At 36.4% G+C, this 19,085-nt stretch overlaps 1 protein-coding gene across 1 annotated transcript in view; it reads left to right on the forward strand.

Annotated features, from left to right (window-relative positions):
* LOC145981588 (adenylate cyclase type 6) overlaps positions 1 to 16,333 on the forward strand; it is a 464,667-nt gene extending 448,334 nt beyond the window's left edge. Inside the window, exons 20-23 of the mRNA XM_083114946.1 lie at positions 3,214 to 3,433; positions 6,388 to 6,519; positions 10,823 to 10,947; positions 13,099 to 16,333. Coding sequence (XP_082971072.1) covers positions 3,214 to 3,433; positions 6,388 to 6,519; positions 10,823 to 10,947; positions 13,099 to 13,302 — 681 coding nt within the window. The 3' untranslated portion in view covers positions 13,303 to 16,333. The remainder of the gene's footprint in view (positions 1 to 3,213; positions 3,434 to 6,387; positions 6,520 to 10,822; positions 10,948 to 13,098) is intronic.
* Positions 16,334 to 19,085: the final 2,752 nt, after the last annotated feature.

Below are 19,085 nucleotides of genomic sequence, written 5' to 3' on the forward strand. Positions count from 1 at the left end.
GATGATTCTGTCAGACCGTTCTGGCCTGTTTTACTATTCTCAATTTCTGACACGTTTCTCGTGACTTTACATGGTTGTGGAAAACTACAGGGTAATTCAAAAAGAATGCTGCAACTTTATACAGTTATTATGATGTAACTATTTATGATAGAAAATCAGACAAGGCCTCAATATAAATAAAAACTCTAGAAGATTTCTTCTCACTAAGTGAGCTTATGCTGCTTTCCCGCTGTTCCACCAGGATCGCCAGTGTTGCAAAATGGCTAGTCACCAGTGTATTGTATGTTGGAGCTATCAAGAACTGATTCACTCACAATGGTGCAAAGACATTTCAATATGCGTTTTGGTAGTAATGCACATGTTTCACCCTTCTGAAAGACTTGCCAGAGTTACAACTGCGAATTGTTAGTGTCTTGGAAATCATGCAATGACTTGCTGTCTCGTGCATAGCATGTCCTTGATCATCGCTTGGACGTTTACCGTATTACATATGGTTCCCATGTTGAATTTTTGTAATGTGAGTCATGTGAGTAAAACTTCCAACGTTTTTCTTCATGTTGATGGCTTGTCTGATTTTCTATCATAAATAGTAAACTGGGTAAACTGTAATAACTGTGCAAAGTTGCACCATTTATTTTGAATTACCCTGTATTGTAAAGCAGTTTTTAATTATTAAAGGAACGTAATATATGCAAAGAGGAAGAAAATCGGTCGAACACTGCGACAATTGCTCCTTTATTATTTTTAAATTCCAAATTCTCTTAAAATTTCTACTGTTTTGTGTTATAACACCGTTAAGCCTTGTTTCCATGATATGAAAAACTCAATATGCTGACCAAGGCAGACATTTATTTTATTAAAAACATAAACAAAACGTAAAGTTTCAACCTTCTACCAAGGTATTCTTCAGACTATGCACCAAGTACAAATGTAACAAGGTACAAAACAGGACGATTTATATATATAAACATTACTCCCCTTCAGACTATTAGAAAGTTGTTCTGGAACATTCTAGCAGGTGACTTTTCCTTGTTAACTGTACTTTAATCTAAAAGGCTAAACATATTTTCTTTAATCTATAATGTGGTTGTACTCTTTATCTCACGCTCTTTTTCCTTCATTTTTCTCTCCTCTTTCTCTCTTTCCTTTCCACTCTTTCTAACACCTTCTTCCATTCTTTGTTTATCTTCAGTCCCCCATTCTAGATGGAAGAAAATATGTTTAGCCTTTTAGGTGAAAATACAGTTGACAAGGGAAAGCCACCTGCTAGAATGTTCCAGAACAACTTTCTAATAGTCTGGAGGGGAGTAATGTTTGTGTATATATATCGTCATGTTTTTGTACCTTGTTACATTTGTACTTGGTGCAGAGTTTGATGAAGACTTTGCTAGAAGTTTGAAACGTTACGTTTAGTTTATGATAATAAAATAAATTACTACCTTGGTCAGCATATTGAGTTTTCCATATTTTGTTTTGTCAAAAGAGATGCAGTTCGAAGTAATATATAGTATTTTGGTGAAACTGAAATTAAGTTATCAGCCATTTCAGACACAACGTAACAAGAACCACACGTAACTACTATGGCATACATCTTTCAGACCTCTGGCAGCAAATAGAATTCAATAAGATTTGGAAAAACAAAAGCAAGACCTCGTGACCTTGACAACGTGTAGAAAGCACCTCAAATGAAAGGTATGGAAAAGGGTTAGGTTGTGGTTGGAGGAGTGTAAGAAATAATGTTAAATATAAATTCGGAGAGTAGTTAAGGGTTCATCTAAGGTACTTTTCAATTTCCAGCCGATTTGGTCCAGTCTTAGAACTGGGCAACTTGCCGTATTTGTGTTAGAGCGCTCTCGTGTGCACGTAAGGTTTACAAAGCGAGCAGCGGTACTGTAGCCTTGTAGGCAATGAGGCTTCGTCGGTCGCGTTTGTACAGTGGGAAACCTGTCGTCATCTGATTCGTGTGTAGTATGGCATTTTCTTCATCGCAGAAGCAAGAGGAGATCTTTTCTGGGTGACTTTTGGCTATATAGTGTATGTCTTTGCGTCAGAATTCAGGAAAATACTCTGGATAATTCGCACAATTCAAATATCCGATAATTCGTACATTCGATTATCAGAATATCCGATATCGGATATTTGAAATCCGTATGATATGATATCCCGATACAGCCAGAGAGAAAGGCAGAGTTTATATAGAGACGTGAAACAAAGGAAGGGATAATGTTCATAAAAAAGGGGTGTGAACTGTGAATAAAGATAGAAAAAAGGAGCAAGGGAGAAAATCAGAGTGAATGGGTTGAGATGAGAGTATGGAGAGGGTGAGGAAGTGAACGGGGTTGAGAGAATAGATAGAGGAGAGGGAATGAAAGATAGAGTAGGGAGGTTGAATAAGTAAAGAAGGGGAGAGGGTCATAGGACTTGACGAAATGGGGAAGAGAGAGACGAGAGAGTGATCATGTATAAAAATGAAAGAAAAATTGTACAGTAACAGAAGAGGATAGAGAACGTATAAGGTAAATGAAGGAAAGATAGAGAGAGAGAGAAACGGAGATATTAAAAAGGGGGAAGGAATCAAAGATAGAATAGGTTATTATGTAAAGAGAGGAAGATTGGAAACTGTAAAGGATGTTAGAGAGAGAGAAAGAGAGAGATTGAAAAGAGGGAAGGAATCAAAGATAGAATAAGATAGTATGTAAAGAGAGGAAGATTGGAAATTTTAGAGGAAGTTAGTAGAAGAAGAAGTGGTTAGTGGAAAGGGTAGAAAGAAGACGCGCTGAAAGGAAAAGAGTAGAAAAGGTTGATTAGGAGAAAAGAAAGAGAATGAGCGAGGTAGTGAGTAAGAAGAAGGGGAGGAAGTGGAACAAGAAGATAGAGAAAACTGGAAGAAATAGTGAGAAAGAATACAAGGAGAAATGAGGGACCAAAAGAAATAAAATGGGGGAAGAAACAAGTATAATGGAATGGAGGAGAGAAGGAGAATGAAATAGAGAGTGAGTGAGTAGAATAGTCCCGTGAGAGTGGATAGGGAGGGAATGAGAAGATAGTAAGGGAGAGTAGTGAATGGAGTTGATAGGGATAGGAGTAGTAATGCAGGGTTGCAAATATCTGATGAAAGGACAGTGCTACACGTGGGAAAAACCATTTCCACATTGCACAGTAGTTCTAAGGAAGCTGAGAAGGTGATAACCTGCTTGCTCATTTCTCTTCCAGGAGCTGTACCACGAACAGTGCGAATGCGTCTGCATCATGTTCGCCTCCATCCCGAACTTCTCCGAGTTCTACGTGGAGCTGGAGGCCAACAATGAAGGGGTGGAGTGCCTTCGACTCCTGAACGAGATCATCGCGGACTTCGACGAGATGCTGGGGGAAGAAAAGTTCAAGTACGTCGAGAAGATCAAGTCGACCGGAGCGACGTACATGGCTGCTTCAGGTGAATAAGTGTACTCCCTTCCTCACGTTAGGTTGTTCAGTGAGGGTAACACTCGGACAGAGAGAATGGTACAACCGTTTTTTAAAGCCAGCACACTAAACTCAAACCCAAAAACTGTTTTGCTTTGGAAAAGCAAAATTGAAAAATTACTATAAAAGTAAGAAATGGAAGTGAAATATTTCAAAAACTGAAACCGAAAAACTGTTTACAAAACTGAAACTAACAACAAAATAGTTTTGTGAACCCGAAATCGAAAAGTAGCTGGTACTAGGATAGCATTACATTAACAATTGCGTAAAGTATATAGTGCATGTAACTGCCCCCGTGGCGGAGTGGTTAGCACATCGTGCTACGACGACAGGGGTCACGGGTTCGAATCCCGGCCTGGGCATGGATGTTTGTGAGTGTCCATTCATAAATATCATCATATCTTCACTCATCCCCATCTTCGCAAAGTAGCCAAAAGTGGCACAGAAAGCGAAGTAAAATAAAGAAAATAAATCATATACGGGGTGTTCCAAAATGAATATCGTGATTTTAGTTAAGTGTATATTCTATTACATATACAATACAGAAATGAAGCATACCTTAAAAGGAAGCCTAACTCAAACAGTTTTTTGTCACAAGTTACAAGTGTTCAATGTGAGATCCCCTTGTGACACGGCACGCATCTAGTCTGTAGGCAATTTCTCCCCACACTGAAGCTAGCATGTCGGGTGTAACAGACTCCACAGCTGCATCAATCCTGCGTCGCAATTCAGGGAAGTCGGCAGGTAGCGGTTGCACGTATACACTATCCTTTACATACCCGCACAAAAATAAATCGCAGGGGGTGAGGTCGGGAGATCTTGGTAGCCATTGCAACGTCATCCTCACAATGACGACCGATCCATCGTTGGGGAAAACAGCATTCAACCAATTCCGTACTTCACGATGAAAGTGAGGGGGCGCGCCGTCTTGTTACCAGATGATGTTCCTATTTTGCTCACGATCCAGTTGAGGATAGAACCATTGCTGGAGCATGTCCAAATAAGCAGTACCAGTGATAGTGTTTTCAACAAAGAAGAAAGGTCCATACACTTGCTCTTTGGATAGAGCACAAAATACATTCACTTTTGGCGAATCCCTCATGTGCTGCACTGTTTGGTGTGGATTTTCAGACCCCAAAATATGCACATTATGTTCAATAAGATGAAATAAGGCTTCATCACTAAAGATCACACGTGTAAGAAAATCATCTTCCATGTCCAGCACATTTTCGCAGAAGTTGGCACGGGTCACATTATCTTCAGGCTTTTGGGCCTGTAACAGATGTAGACGGTACGGCCTCATGTGCAGTCTCTTTCGTAACACCCTCCAAACAGTCGTGGACGGCATTGACAGTTCTCGACTCGCCCGCCTTACAGATTTCCTGGGACTCCGACCGAAACTTGCTCTTACCTGTTCCACTTGCTCATCTGGTAGACGTGGTCTTCCGGAGCTCTTCCGTTTGTACAGGCATCCCGTATTCTTAAATTGGTTGTACCATCTTCGGATTTTGTTATCCGATGGGGGATCACATCCATATTCCCGCCGAAAAGCACGTTTCACTCCAATTGCTGAGTTACACCTTGCAAATTCCAAGACACAGAAGGCTTTACGCTCAGGAGTCATCTTCACTCCATCTTTACTACTAGCGCCGTGCTGCGGCGGAGTTACGAAACATCACATGCGAAGTAGAAACAAAAAATGTTTGAGTTACCTTTCCTTTTAAGGTATGTTTCATTTAACTATGTAATGTATATGTAATATAAGATTCACTTCATTGAAACCTCGATTCATTTTGGAACACCCTGTATAGTGCATGTAGAGTACACTAAATTCAAATAAATAAGATCATAATAATACTATCTGATATGTACTTACATATACACATTTAACACTAAGTTTGTCGTCTTCGTGGTCCAGACGGTATTTGACCCACAATCTCGTTGCCAAAGGATTGTCTTCGAGACAGGAGGGAATTTATGGATATACGGTATGCGCCAAAATATACAGTACTGAAACTCGCGCATCTCGAACACGTGGTTGCGTTTGTCGACGGGGCATAGCTCCAGCTGCACGTGTTCGCAGTAGTGAAAAGGAAGTTGTGTTGTGCAGTTGTTGTTGGAAATGGGTCTCTCGACGGAGGAAAAAGTATTCATAGTTGAGCATTATTTCCGCTCATACGGAAGCGGTCGTGAAGGTTGACCGAGTTTGAAAAAGGTGACTGGTCTATATGCAACCCAAATGACAATCGTCCACTCCACATGCCCTAACCTAACCTAACCTAACCTTAGGTTTCCTGACAGTTATGCAACCCAAAAGGCACGATTGTTATTTGGGTTGCATATAGACCAGTCACTATATTGTAACATGTCTTATACTTTTATTCATGTTTTCATTTCAGTACTGTATATTTTGGCGCATACTGTATTTATGACTTCATTACTCTTGTTTTTAAAGAATCTATATACCAGGCTCCAACTAAAGTTACTATTACAGTTATTTCTTGCCGGTAAGCCAGCCTTTTGGAGCTTACTGTTCTAATCTCCATGTATGTTGAAATGTCGTTTCTTATTCTAATTTAAAAATACCAGCCGGTTATTTTGATTAATTTATTTCTTCTTTTCCATGATTCTTGAAAAGCTTCATACTCTCTTCCATTCCGACATTCCTCATTTACATTTATATGTTAATCGCGACGATAAAGATGACTGGCTTACTAATGAAATGCATTAGGAGCACACACTCATACATTCAAGCATTACCTGCAACCCGTGAGGAAGCGTGCTACCGTCACAGAAGTTGACAAAATTTTCATATTCGTATGCCTTAAAATTGGCAACTTTTCAAGAAACACCGTGCATATTTATCATCAAACTACATATGATATTTATTGTTTTCATTATTACAATTTCGCTATTATTTTCCAGGTCTGACAAAAAACACGTGCGATATGAAGGACTTCAAGCACGTGACAGCAATGGCCGACTACGCCATTCGCCTGAGGGAGCAGCTGGCTTATGTGAACGAACATTCCTTCAATAACTTCAGAATACGAATAGGTGAGTCTCGTAATCTTTCGTGTTATTGTTGCTGTAGTATATAAGTAACGTGAAGCCATGTTGTTTCTTCTCTTTGGGCGGAGGATCGTAATGTTGTGTTCTATATGAAATGATTTCGACTGATGCTTAGTGGTATATACTCACGTTATATGCTTTTTTAAAAATATATATTGCGCTGAAATATAGCTGCAGAACTAGTTAGAGGGAGATTATTTCCGTAACATCTTTGGCTGTTATGCGTTTGAAGCTTCGGAACGAGTCACAACTCTCGAAGCAGCCAATCGACGAAGCGAGCCGCTGACGTCATCTCAACACAGAACGTATCGCTAAGCCCCATACTCAGGATCTACACGCCCACTAGGCTCGCTAGACAGACTCGCGTAGTCCGCTGGAGATGTTCCGAAAGTAATTCGACTCTACATTAAGGATTCTTTTCGCCTTTGTCATGAGAGGTATGCGAAATGCAATTTTGATTGGCCGCATTAATTGTTGATTTTTACATTGTTTGAAGTTACCTACCGCAAATGTCAGTTTATTGTGACATGTAATTAAATCTTGACGATAGCACAGTATACGAATTACCCACTTAGCTTGGTCGCTAAAACTTACATTATAAATTGTATTCAATTAGTCCAAAGAATACAAAAAAACTGGAAAAACCATTGAGTGTACTTGGGTTAAAGCACGTAGTAATATTACAGACAATTCCAATGCTGACAGTGGCGTACGCAAGGGGGGTTACGGGGTTTAAAACCCCCTTGAGCTTGTGAAATATTATGGAAAATGCTGTGGAAAAAGTTTTAAATGGCCAATTTATCACAGTCAAAGATCTTGGACAATACTATTACTATTTCTACTACTACTACTACTACTACTACTACTAATAATAATAATAATAATAATAATAATAATATAATTTGAATTATTATTTCCATGCAGCATGGAGAAAAGCACAGCATTACAAACACACGCGTCTTTCAGAGTAAATGCCTTGAAAATAAACACGAATTCTTGAATATAAAATATGAGGGCAACTATGATTTAAAAGAGAAAAAAAAATGTTTTGTATCTCAGTTGCAACAATGTTCAATACACTGGCGTACGCAGGATTTTTTATCGGAAGAGGTTGGAATATTAAATGTGGATAGCACATGGCTTCGTTTTGGAGGGCAGGATGCATAATAAAATATTTCGTATTTTTGGAGGTTTTCAGTCTATTAAAATTGTATTCAAAGACAAAAATGGTAATCGGGACTCACTTGAAAAGAGGTTTCGTATTTACACATTTTGATTTTTTTTAAAGTTCTTAACGGATTTTTATTTGAAAGTTTTGATTTTCTCAAAATTTCGGTAGGGGCTGGAACACCATCGACCACCCCTCTACGTATTTACCGCAGCACGTTTGAATGTCTCTCTTTAAAATGTCTCACCTTGTTGACTAGACAATTATTCAAACGACAATAAGCTTAACTATTGTAAAATGTATTGTTGGTAAGAACAGCGAGACAATCCAGATGTGAATTATCGGGGACATTTATGCGGGGAAGAAGCCGGAAATATTCCAACTAATTCCGGGAATCGAACCCGGATCTCCCGCGTGATTGTCAGACGCTCTACCGACCAGACCACCGCAGCTCCTTGGATGAGTTCCATTATTTCAATTTATTTTAATATTTTTTCTTGTTTTTATGGATTTTTTCACCCTTAAAATGTCTCACCTCGTTGACCAAACAATTATTTCGTAACAAAGAAACAAAAAAAAAATGCTCCCAGGATTTGATAAAAATCGAATGTCTAGAAAGTAATTTCGTTCTATTGTTTTCACAAATACTATATTTATGTAGATCTCTACTACTTAAGTTAGGCTTACCATATTTTTTTGGGTCCAACCCAGGACATATTGGCGATCAACTCGTTACTGCAGATTTTTTTTTTTTTTACAAAAATAAATTGAAATTACTTAAATCCTTAATATTTTATTGGAACATTAAGCTATAAATTGTACAAGAAAAATATTAACATTATTTTCTAAAATCAATCAATTAATTTTTAAATGATTAATTGAATAATACATTTTCTGGTGTTTAGGAAACCTTTCTGTTCTAGGTAGCATTATCTGTTAGTTGACTCAGTTTCACTTTTCACTAGACATGACTTTTTTCAGAAATGACTTGTTTGTTTTAAATTCTGGTCGTGAATATTCAATACTGGTAGCTATTTTCATGTTCAGATTCTCAAAACTCCGGACATTTTTAAATCCCGGACAGCACTAAAAAAACAGAACTGTCCGGGCTAATCCCGGACGTATGGTAAGCCTAACTTAAGTAGTAGTGGTATTAGTAGTATTATTAGTAGTAATTCAGCTAATTAATTAATTATAAGTATTATTAATTAATTGTGATTATTATTAGTTAATTAAAGCCTAATAAAACAATGGTAATGTAAATTTGGAGAAAGTTTTAGAAATAACCCCCGCTGATGAAATCCTGCGTACGCTACTGCATGCTGATGAGTGTGCAAAGAAAGCAGCGTGCCTTCCAAATATTACGAACGTATCATTATACTATACTGATCTTCTCCCTAGAGTAAAGAAGAAAATTTTGAATGAATGGTTTGATTGGTGTCGAAATGAGCTTGTAACAGTTGGAGAATCATACAGACAATTTGCTGAATTCGAACCACACAAATCATGGTTTCATCATGTTAATGGTACGAGAAATGTAATTGTTTTAATTGATAGACTAAGATTAGGTTACTTGTGTACTAGGCAACATTTATCCAGAATTGGAACAATGAGGGAGGTGAATGTAGCCGGGAAAGTGCAGACGCGCAACGTACACTTGCGTGCAAAGAAATAGACCCACCTCACACTTTTGACATAAAATGTTTATTTGTTCTTACTCTTTCTGTTTGGAGGCACATGAAATGTTTATCCAAATGGAAGCGTCTAATCCTACTTGTATGCAGTGATGTGCGTCTACGCGTAAACAACGATAGTCTACATTCTACACGTAGACTATTTTATACACGTAGATTACGTAATCTATGTAAACCACATGGCGAAAGGTGATAACTTAGCAAAGGGCGCCGTGGAATTAAAATAAAATTATACTGCGTATCAGTTGCTGATGTGTGAAGAGAACTTTTCATACTCTTTCTTCCAAATTCGAACAATTTCTCACCTAGGAAAACCTAATATAGGAAATATTCTAGTGTTTTATGGGGAAAAGACCACACTTGCCTCACGACTGCCATCTGTTGTTGTTTTTTGCATACTACTTATCATCTTCCATAGTTGATAGTAGAAGAGAAGATACATTTTGTTGTAAATAGGATTATTTTCATTTCGTTAGGAACCAATATAGTTGAAAATGTCACTTTCCTTTCATGAAACCCTTGAAAATGCACTTTAGATTGTCTACGTAGTCTATGTAAACTACAACCCAATGTAATCTACGCGTATATTACGTGTATACAACGCATGTAGACGTAAACTTATAGTCTACGGCACATCACTGCTTATATGCAGATAAAACCAATAAGTCGCTGACCAAGGCAGTTTATTAAGGTAAAAACACTTAACACGTAACGTTTCGACCCTGTATCAGGGTCTTCCTCAGACGAAGAACTAAACTAAAAAGATTTTAGTTTAGTTCTTCGTCTGAGGAAGACCCTGATACAGGGTCGAAACGTTACGTGTTAAGTGTTTTTACCTTAATAAACTGCCTTGGTCAGCGACTTATTGGTTTCAATATGGAAACAAGGCTTAATTATATTACAATGCAGATAAAGTTCAGTAACAAATACGTATGATGTCAATAAATATAATAACATTTTATGTCAAAAGTGTGAGGTGGGTCTATTTCTTTGCACGCAAGTGTATAATACTGTAATGCCCAAAATATAATAAAGAGAGAAATATCTTGTATAAAACTTTATATACTCTAACGGTTCAGTTTCCAATAAATGTTTCAAGTTTTGTTGTCAATTGAGATGTGCGGATGTGTTATAGTTTGTTACAGTTTTAAAGAAGTGTAACATTACAATTGTAAAATCTAATATCTGTAAAATAGGGGAAAAGACTTATAATTTTAATGTAAAACATTTATGTATATCTTATATGTATATTGTAATGGACAACTTGAAAAATGTAAAAAGAAAACATCTTCATTGTAAACTGGTGTCAATTCTGCCATGAACAGAACACTGTTTCAGTATTTCTCTCTGTCGACCCTGTATCACATATACAGAGTATTCTAACAAAAATGCATTTTCTTTACTCAGATTGCTTTGTGTGTTTCAGGGATCAACATAGGACCTGTAGTGGCTGGTGTGATCGGTGCTAGGAAACCACAGTATGACATTTGGGGGAATGCTGTGAACGTGGCCAGTAGAATGGATTCTACTGGTGTTCTTGACGAAATACAGGTTGGTTTGTAATTTTTGTACTTTATGTTTCTTATTTTACGCCGCTTTTCTGCAGAAAAATCACGACGATGGGGATGAATAACAAAATCAAATTGATGCACCTATTACCACCGTTGGCGAGACCCTGAGTCTAACGCCCAACGCGATAGGTGACGAAGTACAGGTTAAAATTTTAAATAGTTAACGAAATAATAATACAAATAGTTTATTTTCAAGTGCTGAAGATAACGTAATACTAGGTAAACTGAAAATTGACTATGAAATAACAAGAGTATATTTACAAGAAGTCTTCAAGCTTTCCTGGCGACGAATGAACAGCTTTTCTCGACCAACCGAGTTCTGGAAAGGTTTCCAAACTTTTGAGGGATATCGCACTCTCATCTTCAGGGTAGAAGCGGCCAGGTGCGATATCCCTCAAAAGTTTGGAAACCTTTCCAGAACTCGGTTGGTCGATAGCCTGTGAGAATCTGTTGTTCAAACTACTTATATTTTATATATTTAATTTTCAATTTATACTCAATAATATAGCTATATTAGTAGATCTCTAACATTTGAAAGATGTTAGAAGCGATGTTGCATTTAATATTTTGTGAGCAATATTTCGTAATAATATGTACAGTTGGATCCATGAGTATTACCGTGCAAAATTTCCATCACCATGTTCGTGCACTTTATTTAACCACATACGAGCTTCAAGAATTAAAAGAAAACTCGGAACAAGCTGTTGACAACTTGACAACACCAACATACATAAAAATCAATCACTTAGAAACGCATAGTATGTAAGAGAAAAAAATATTAAAATAGGCATGGACAATTTGCACGGTAATACTCATGGATCCCACTGTATCAATAAATAGCTAACACAACACTTTCTTCTTTTTCCTGTTAGCTAGGCACATCTAATAGTGTTAACCAGTCGAGACAGTGATTTTCGTAGTGATTCGTTCACATTGAAGCTTGTGACTTCGATGTGAAACTTCCCAGAGTAGCCGCATTTAAAAAATGTACATAGACAATGTTATATTTAATTAAGATACGTTGATTTATGGCTCTCTGTCCACTTATTTTTCATAGTTCAATCAATTTGTATTACGTGAAGTAAAAACAACTTTGCACAAAGAAACATACTGTCGGTTAAAATACAACTTATTGAATCTGTTGAACAAGTCTAGATGAGAAGTTGTATTTAGAAATACACTGTACTTACATAAAAGGCTAAATCGCGCAAAATATACTTTTATTGTTATATTAAACCATAGACATTGTTTTTATTGAAAATACTTTCTATCGATATATGTACTTCGAGGCAATAGACAATATTAATTAATTAGTTACACATACGGTATGCGCCAAAATATACAGTACTGAAACTCGCGCATCTCGAACGCGCATGTGCGTTTGTTGATGGGGCATAGCTCCACCAGCTCGTTATCTCAGTAGTGAAATGAAAGTTGTAAACTCGCTAAAAGTGTGTATGTAAGTGTCTCTTTCAGGATAAAAAAACTCACAGATGACAACAATGTAATGTTTGTATTTTAATTTAAGTACTGTATATTTTGGCGCATACTGTACATTCGTATTTGTGAATGGGAATATTTCAAATATCCAATTTAATTACTCATGTTGTCTAAATTCGTGAATATTGCAATATAGAATTTGGCTTTTCCATCACATATCTGTACTGCTTATAAACCTGAAATAACATTGTATTTATATGCGAAAGATACGCTGTTAACTTACTCTGAATATCCCATAATTTAATTCACACATGAAGATCCTTGACTCATGTTCCAAATTACTGACATTGTTTGTAATGTGTTCAATAACATGCTCTAGATATTCTGTATTCCACACAAAGAGTACAAGATCTGAAAAAGATAACATAACTGTATGGACGTAGTTTGAATGAAACAGACATTATTGTATATTTTTATTGAACTATTGAAAATTAGCGTTTACGTCAAATATATCATGTCTTATCTGAATACTTTCCTGTTCTTGTTTATGTCTGAGTATGGGTTGTTGTTTCCTCACAGTATTTTTCTGTTACCCATTCTGATCCTCTTCCCTGTGCGCCATTAAATTATGTCTCCTTGTAGTTTCTGAAGTATTTTTAATCCATATTTTGATGATTTGTTGTCCGCATAGGTCACACATGAAGTGTACCAGATCCTCAATGCGAAGGGATACTCACTCTCATGCCGTGGAACTATTAAGGTGAAGGGCAAAGGTGATATGGTGACGTACTTTTTACATGGTGTTCCTGGGGAAAGTTCTACTGTCAAGGGACATGCAAACGATGCCACCACTCCACCAACACAAATTCAGGAAGTGAACAACAAAAACAGTTAGGATGATCACAGTCTACATGTACGGTTTGTGATGAGTCGAAACTAGTGCAAGTGTGACTTCACTGGTAACATTCCATTTCTTTGGTAACAGATGCATGATAGAGTTGATCATCTTCGTGAAGTTCAAGGGCATTTCTTGTATGGTTATTTCCCATTACAACTGAGGTATAGGTTCCTTCCGGAAGTGATCAGTTTCGAAAGATATTTTTTATAACAAAACTACCTTGAGATTTTTTGTAAAGATTCAGTCCACTTTCTATACATTTACATTTTTTTGGATCGACCAGTATTTGAATCTACAGATCAATTAGATCGACAGAAGATCTGCTGTTTACAAACTATTTTTACACTGTACTTAAAGGACTTACCTTGAATTTTGAAGACGCTATGATTTAGAAGTGTTAATGATTGCAATACCGAATGCAATTCGTCGTGAAACTGTGGTTAGAACAAGCTGCTGTAGAATAATGTGACGATGAATTCAAGTCTCGATAATCATAAAACGAACATGATAAGAAGGATTATCAATGTTGGAAGCTGCAGTGCCATATGCTATCATATTTTGTTCACAGTATTAAAGATGGCATTAAGTGTATTTCGGACATATTATTTGAGGCCGTGGACGTTTAATTGCTTCATCAAGACCGACAATGATATACGATTACACTAAACTGGAGTATAGCATACTTTGTGGACTAACAGTAAGAAAACATTTGGGTTTTGGTACTCCAAATCAAGGAAGGAAGTGCTGTGATGTAAATCAAGACCTCACAACGGATTTTGTGTAATATCTAAGCTTTTCGATTGTTTTTCTTACGTTTAAGTAAAGCAAGAAGGATAAATTACAAAAATTAGTCAAATCTGTTCTATTCCATAATTAATGAACGTTTTAAGTGCAAACATACATCATGTTTTAATACGTCTATGTTATTCTGGTATAATTTTTTTTTTTGGCAAAACTGCTTCCGCTGTATATGTCATTTTCACCATTCCAACACCATTACGTCCAGATTGTGCTGTGTACAGTTGTACCTACAATTGAAACTCATGTAAGGAGAGAAAAATATGCTAAAAAAACGTTCCTGCCCACAAATATACACGAAACCAACCACTGAAATCACCAGATTTATGTCGTGAGTGGAATGTTAGTGAGTTTTTATGTATGTGTACATGCTTGTGTATTATTTTGTAAATTGAATATCTGTCCTGTAAAAATAATGATCGTCCATGCGGGCGCATATTTTCTTATGTAAATATTGTACATAAGGCTACAGTCTTGTTTATTATGAATGGTGGTTGAAAGACTATTGTTATGTTAGTACTATTGCTTCTGATCTGAAACTTAAAAAAAACAGCATTCTATGCATGACAGTGATTGTTTTAAACATTCTGGATGCACCTTTGAATAAATGCAGCAACAATGCGACAGGAATTATTATTCATCTTGTAATTCTTTGATACTTTCTCTACAGTTACATCTGGACATGTTTTCTTTGTATATTTTTTTGCACCATACAATTCTGTCTTTAACTATTCCATTTTTCATTTCCCCCATTCCTACTCTTCTCTTATTACATCCTCCCTCATTGTCTACACTGGTTTACACCTTTGACCTATCATCTTCTGTTGTTTTTTCTGCTGTTCTTGTTTTTTATTTTACTTACAATCTCACTCGCAGTACAAACGTTTCAGTTTTTATACTTATTATTTGAAACAGTCTTTTCAAGAGATTGTTAATGATGTGATATTCAAGGTGTCAACTAATGACTAATAGTACGTGAAGGGACGTTTTGAAAATTGGTAATGGTCAAAATTTGAAATACAGGGTGTCCCAAAAAATGTATGCCCACTTCCGCAGCAAGTTCAAAATCAAGTGCCAATTACATTTTGAAACTGCGATATTGGAAGAAGAGTTAATGCTCTCAGTGCAGATGATCGGGATAGGATAGTATAGTTTTGTGAGTGTTACTTGGCAAAATGTCGCGAACAAATGGGTTTTACATATGTAAAAGGTGTTGTTGCTTGCATTAAAAAATTAATAGATCCATAAAAAATACACCTATTTCATGGAGTTAATTAAAAAAATTTGGCTCACAAAATTTTCATTGAATCAGATAAACAAGCACAAATTTTCACCAAACGTTAACCTTCGTACTAGTAACAAACCATTATACTGGCTAACGCTATCACTTTTTTCAAAAGTTCCCGGGTTCGATTCCTGATGGGAGGACAGGTAAAAGTCGAATTCTACTTTGAACTGTACGCCTAGTTTCGATGATACTTTCAAAATAAACTTCGAAGCTTTTGATACTGGTTTAACATGACGCCAACCATCATTCATGATAAATGCAAATTTGTATCATATCTTGGGCACATGTATGTACAGTTTTCTGAATAACTGATGATTGGCAGTGGCGTGTTTATGATTTAATTTCGCGGTGGTATTTTTAGTGGTGTAAATTTATATTTTTGCAACGCAGTTGTACGAGACACAAACAAATTACCGGGTAAAGTGTCCATTGGTATTTTCATTTCAAAGAGTGGTGCTATGCACGCTTGCCAACTGCTCCTTTGATTTCTTTTTTCGTTTTTGAAATCCTGCATTGTGTATAACAATGTGAACATTGCGAATCTGCTTGAAATAATATTTGCATTTACATGTAGCTTACTACATTCACAATTTTAGGTAGGAGTTAGCAAAGTCAAAGTTACCAAGCCTTAACTTTAGTTTGAGGTTTGAGTATAACTTGTGTCGAGGCTCAGCAAAATACACTACCATAAATACGCCACTGAAGACGGGAATGAGCAAATCGCGTGCTGTGATTGAATCAAAAGAGAAAGAAAAACAAAAACAAAAACAAAAAAAATCGAGTCTTTCATCTGGCCTATCTTTAATTATCCATCTCCACAGCTATTCATGACATTTCTACTTCTAAAAAAAATCACTATGAACTCCAATTAGGAATCTAATGTCTGTTATGGTTGAAACTGTAAATTTTAAATTCAACGTTGATGAATAAAATAAAGAAAATACACCAAGAAGGAGCATGTTTATTTATTTTCTAACACCTCTTTGTCAAAACTTTTTTTTGCCTATGTCTTGTAGTACTTTTGAACGAGGATGCACAGAACATTCCTAGATGGTGAATTCCTGGCATCTAGCTGCAAAGACGCCTATATTACTACGAAATAGCTTGGCAGAAATTGTAGCATATAGGACCCTGAGTATTAATTGTAACTTAAAGGCATCCACAATCTAAGGTGAGTATTTTTTACAGAAATTCAGTTAAAATAATGGATTGTAATAAGCGTCTGCATTAGTAGCATTGAGTCCGCTGATAGAGAAAGTGTTATTTTTGCTACAGGAACTAGAGTATGTTCCAGAAACAAGCCACAAAAAACCTATCTCCTCGTGGCCTCATGTGAAAGAATCGTAAAGGCGAAAATGCTAGCCGCTACAAGAAAAGAAAATACAGAAACTTCGTTGGTTTATCTCGTCCACATAAAGGGTATACACGAAGACTAAAAATTATAATCCAGCAAAGAAAATCTGAAATGGCATTTGATAAAACGGTCAACACAAAAACTATTAGGGTGGATTTGACACAATCCACCCTAAAAAAACTAAATTCTTGAAATGATTAATTCCGAAACCGCACTATGGGAAACATTATGGTGCTCCCGAAGGATGTCAAATGAAGGCTAACCGATGCCACTAGCCCTCCGCACCCGTTCTTCCGTTCCACCCACTAACCCTCTTCCATACCCTATGAATCCATCCAACGGTTTCGGCGCCAGGGTAACACCTGGTACCAACTCCACAATCCTCATGCTAGTCGACTGAGCGAATTGTGTGCTGGAATAAATCGAGGGTACCAATGATTGATAATACGGTGTTGGTGGTTATCACCGTGACCAAGGGCCAGCCCAGCATCGGAACGCAAGGGAATCACCATAGGATACTACTTGACCATACACCTTTGCTTTGATCTACAAGGAGTAAGATGCTCAATACTGCAATTGTACATCAGTTCAACGATGCACGTGCATATGATAATTCCACCTACATTTGCATTACATCCTTCCAGCAACACCACCAAAGGCACTAAATTATTAAAATCCTTCATAAAAACTGAAACTAAGTATAAATCCATCAATGGTCCAGAAGGATCTACTTCTTAATACACTCGTTAAGCAGTGACCCACCCACAACCTCCTATCCAGTCTGTCTTCCAAGGAACTAAGACCAGGGTAAGACGGTCATTCATGCAACAACCCTCTGAAAAAACGTCAACAGATTCGACGACGAGAAACCTGACTTCATTCATTTCGAATACTTATATAAAAATGCTGAACAGTTTAGGGATTTCGTGGTGCAACTGAGAATGAGACAAGATGTTTTTTTGAAATTGCTTATCCTTCCACTTTTCTAACCGCATACAGGTTTTCAATTTCCTATGTCAGAATTTCTATAACAGATGCGAAATAAAATCCTGACTGAGCTGAATTGAAATTTACAATATGGTATCTAAATACTTTACTTACTTTCTTATATTTTACGTTTAAAGTTTATACTTTACCTTACTGCCCCAAACTACAAGCAAGTTTAGTAGTTGCATGTTGTATATTTTTCTTCTGTGAAAGATATTATTTGCTTTTACATTTTATCAAAGATTAAGTCAACAACATTATATGCACTTAAAAGTTTGTGATTTGAATAGTTTAATCAGAAGGCGCTTCTTTCCTAGCAGTGTATATCACTAAATATTGCTACTGACAGGCAGTCAACTACTGAACCTTCATAACTTTTCACTCCGCAGAACACTTCACTAATAAATCAAGTGCTGTGTACTTAATTTTATACACAAAACAATGTTGTTTGGAGACATCTCCTTACTATTAAACAGCCCACATTATTGCGTTTTTTTTAAAGAATTCCATGACACCTTCTTATTGTAACAATTTGAAAACAGTCTGTCAACATTAACATTTCTTATATTGTTTTATTACTGCTTTTTTAAATAATCGATTAACAAAATTTACTATTACCCATCATACTCGAACAATTCTGAAAAATATATTATGATTATGTAATGAATATAGTAATATTGTTTTAGGTCTTTTCCATTAATTCAAATATAAAATTATAATCGATGTATGGGTTAGACAGGTAGTTACTTGTTACGTGTATTACGTAAACTACTCCATTTACTAGTAAATTACTCGGAGTAGAAAACATTTCTTTACGTCCGCGAAAAATAAATATTTGACTTGATTTTTTTCAAATAAATATTGTACTCCAAACATTTGGAGGTATTCGAATCCAAAATTCAATAACTTTCTGACGCTGTATAAACACATACATTTTGTTTTATATTAAGTGCAATAGCTCATTGTATTGCTTCGTGATTAAAAAACAGATATATATAATATTGTGTTTTGTTAATTTCAGTTGGGTAAATCAAGTGCAACTTATTTTCTATTTCTTGCATGTCGTGTATGATAACAGCAATTGATGCTTCATACACAAAGTGTCTTGAAACTTCACTTTAGTAAAATACGTACAGTAAAACCTCGTCAATCCGTTAATCCAACCACATTCTAAGGCATCTAATTAATTTAGAAATTCAACAGCAACTTGAAATAAACATTCCTTATCAGTTGCAATGAGTGATCTGATTGTGGATAGTGACAAGAAAGAAAGTGATATTTATTTCACAGGATCTAGAGTATGCTAGAGAAACAAGCCACAGATGGTACGTAAATGATCCACGAAACACCTTC

The sequence above is a fragment of the Lepisma saccharinum genome, chromosome 29 (assembly GCF_977018435.1).
Source record: "Lepisma saccharinum chromosome 29, izLepSacc3.1, whole genome shotgun sequence".
Lineage (NCBI taxonomy): Eukaryota > Metazoa > Arthropoda > Insecta > Zygentoma > Lepismatidae > Lepisma > Lepisma saccharinum.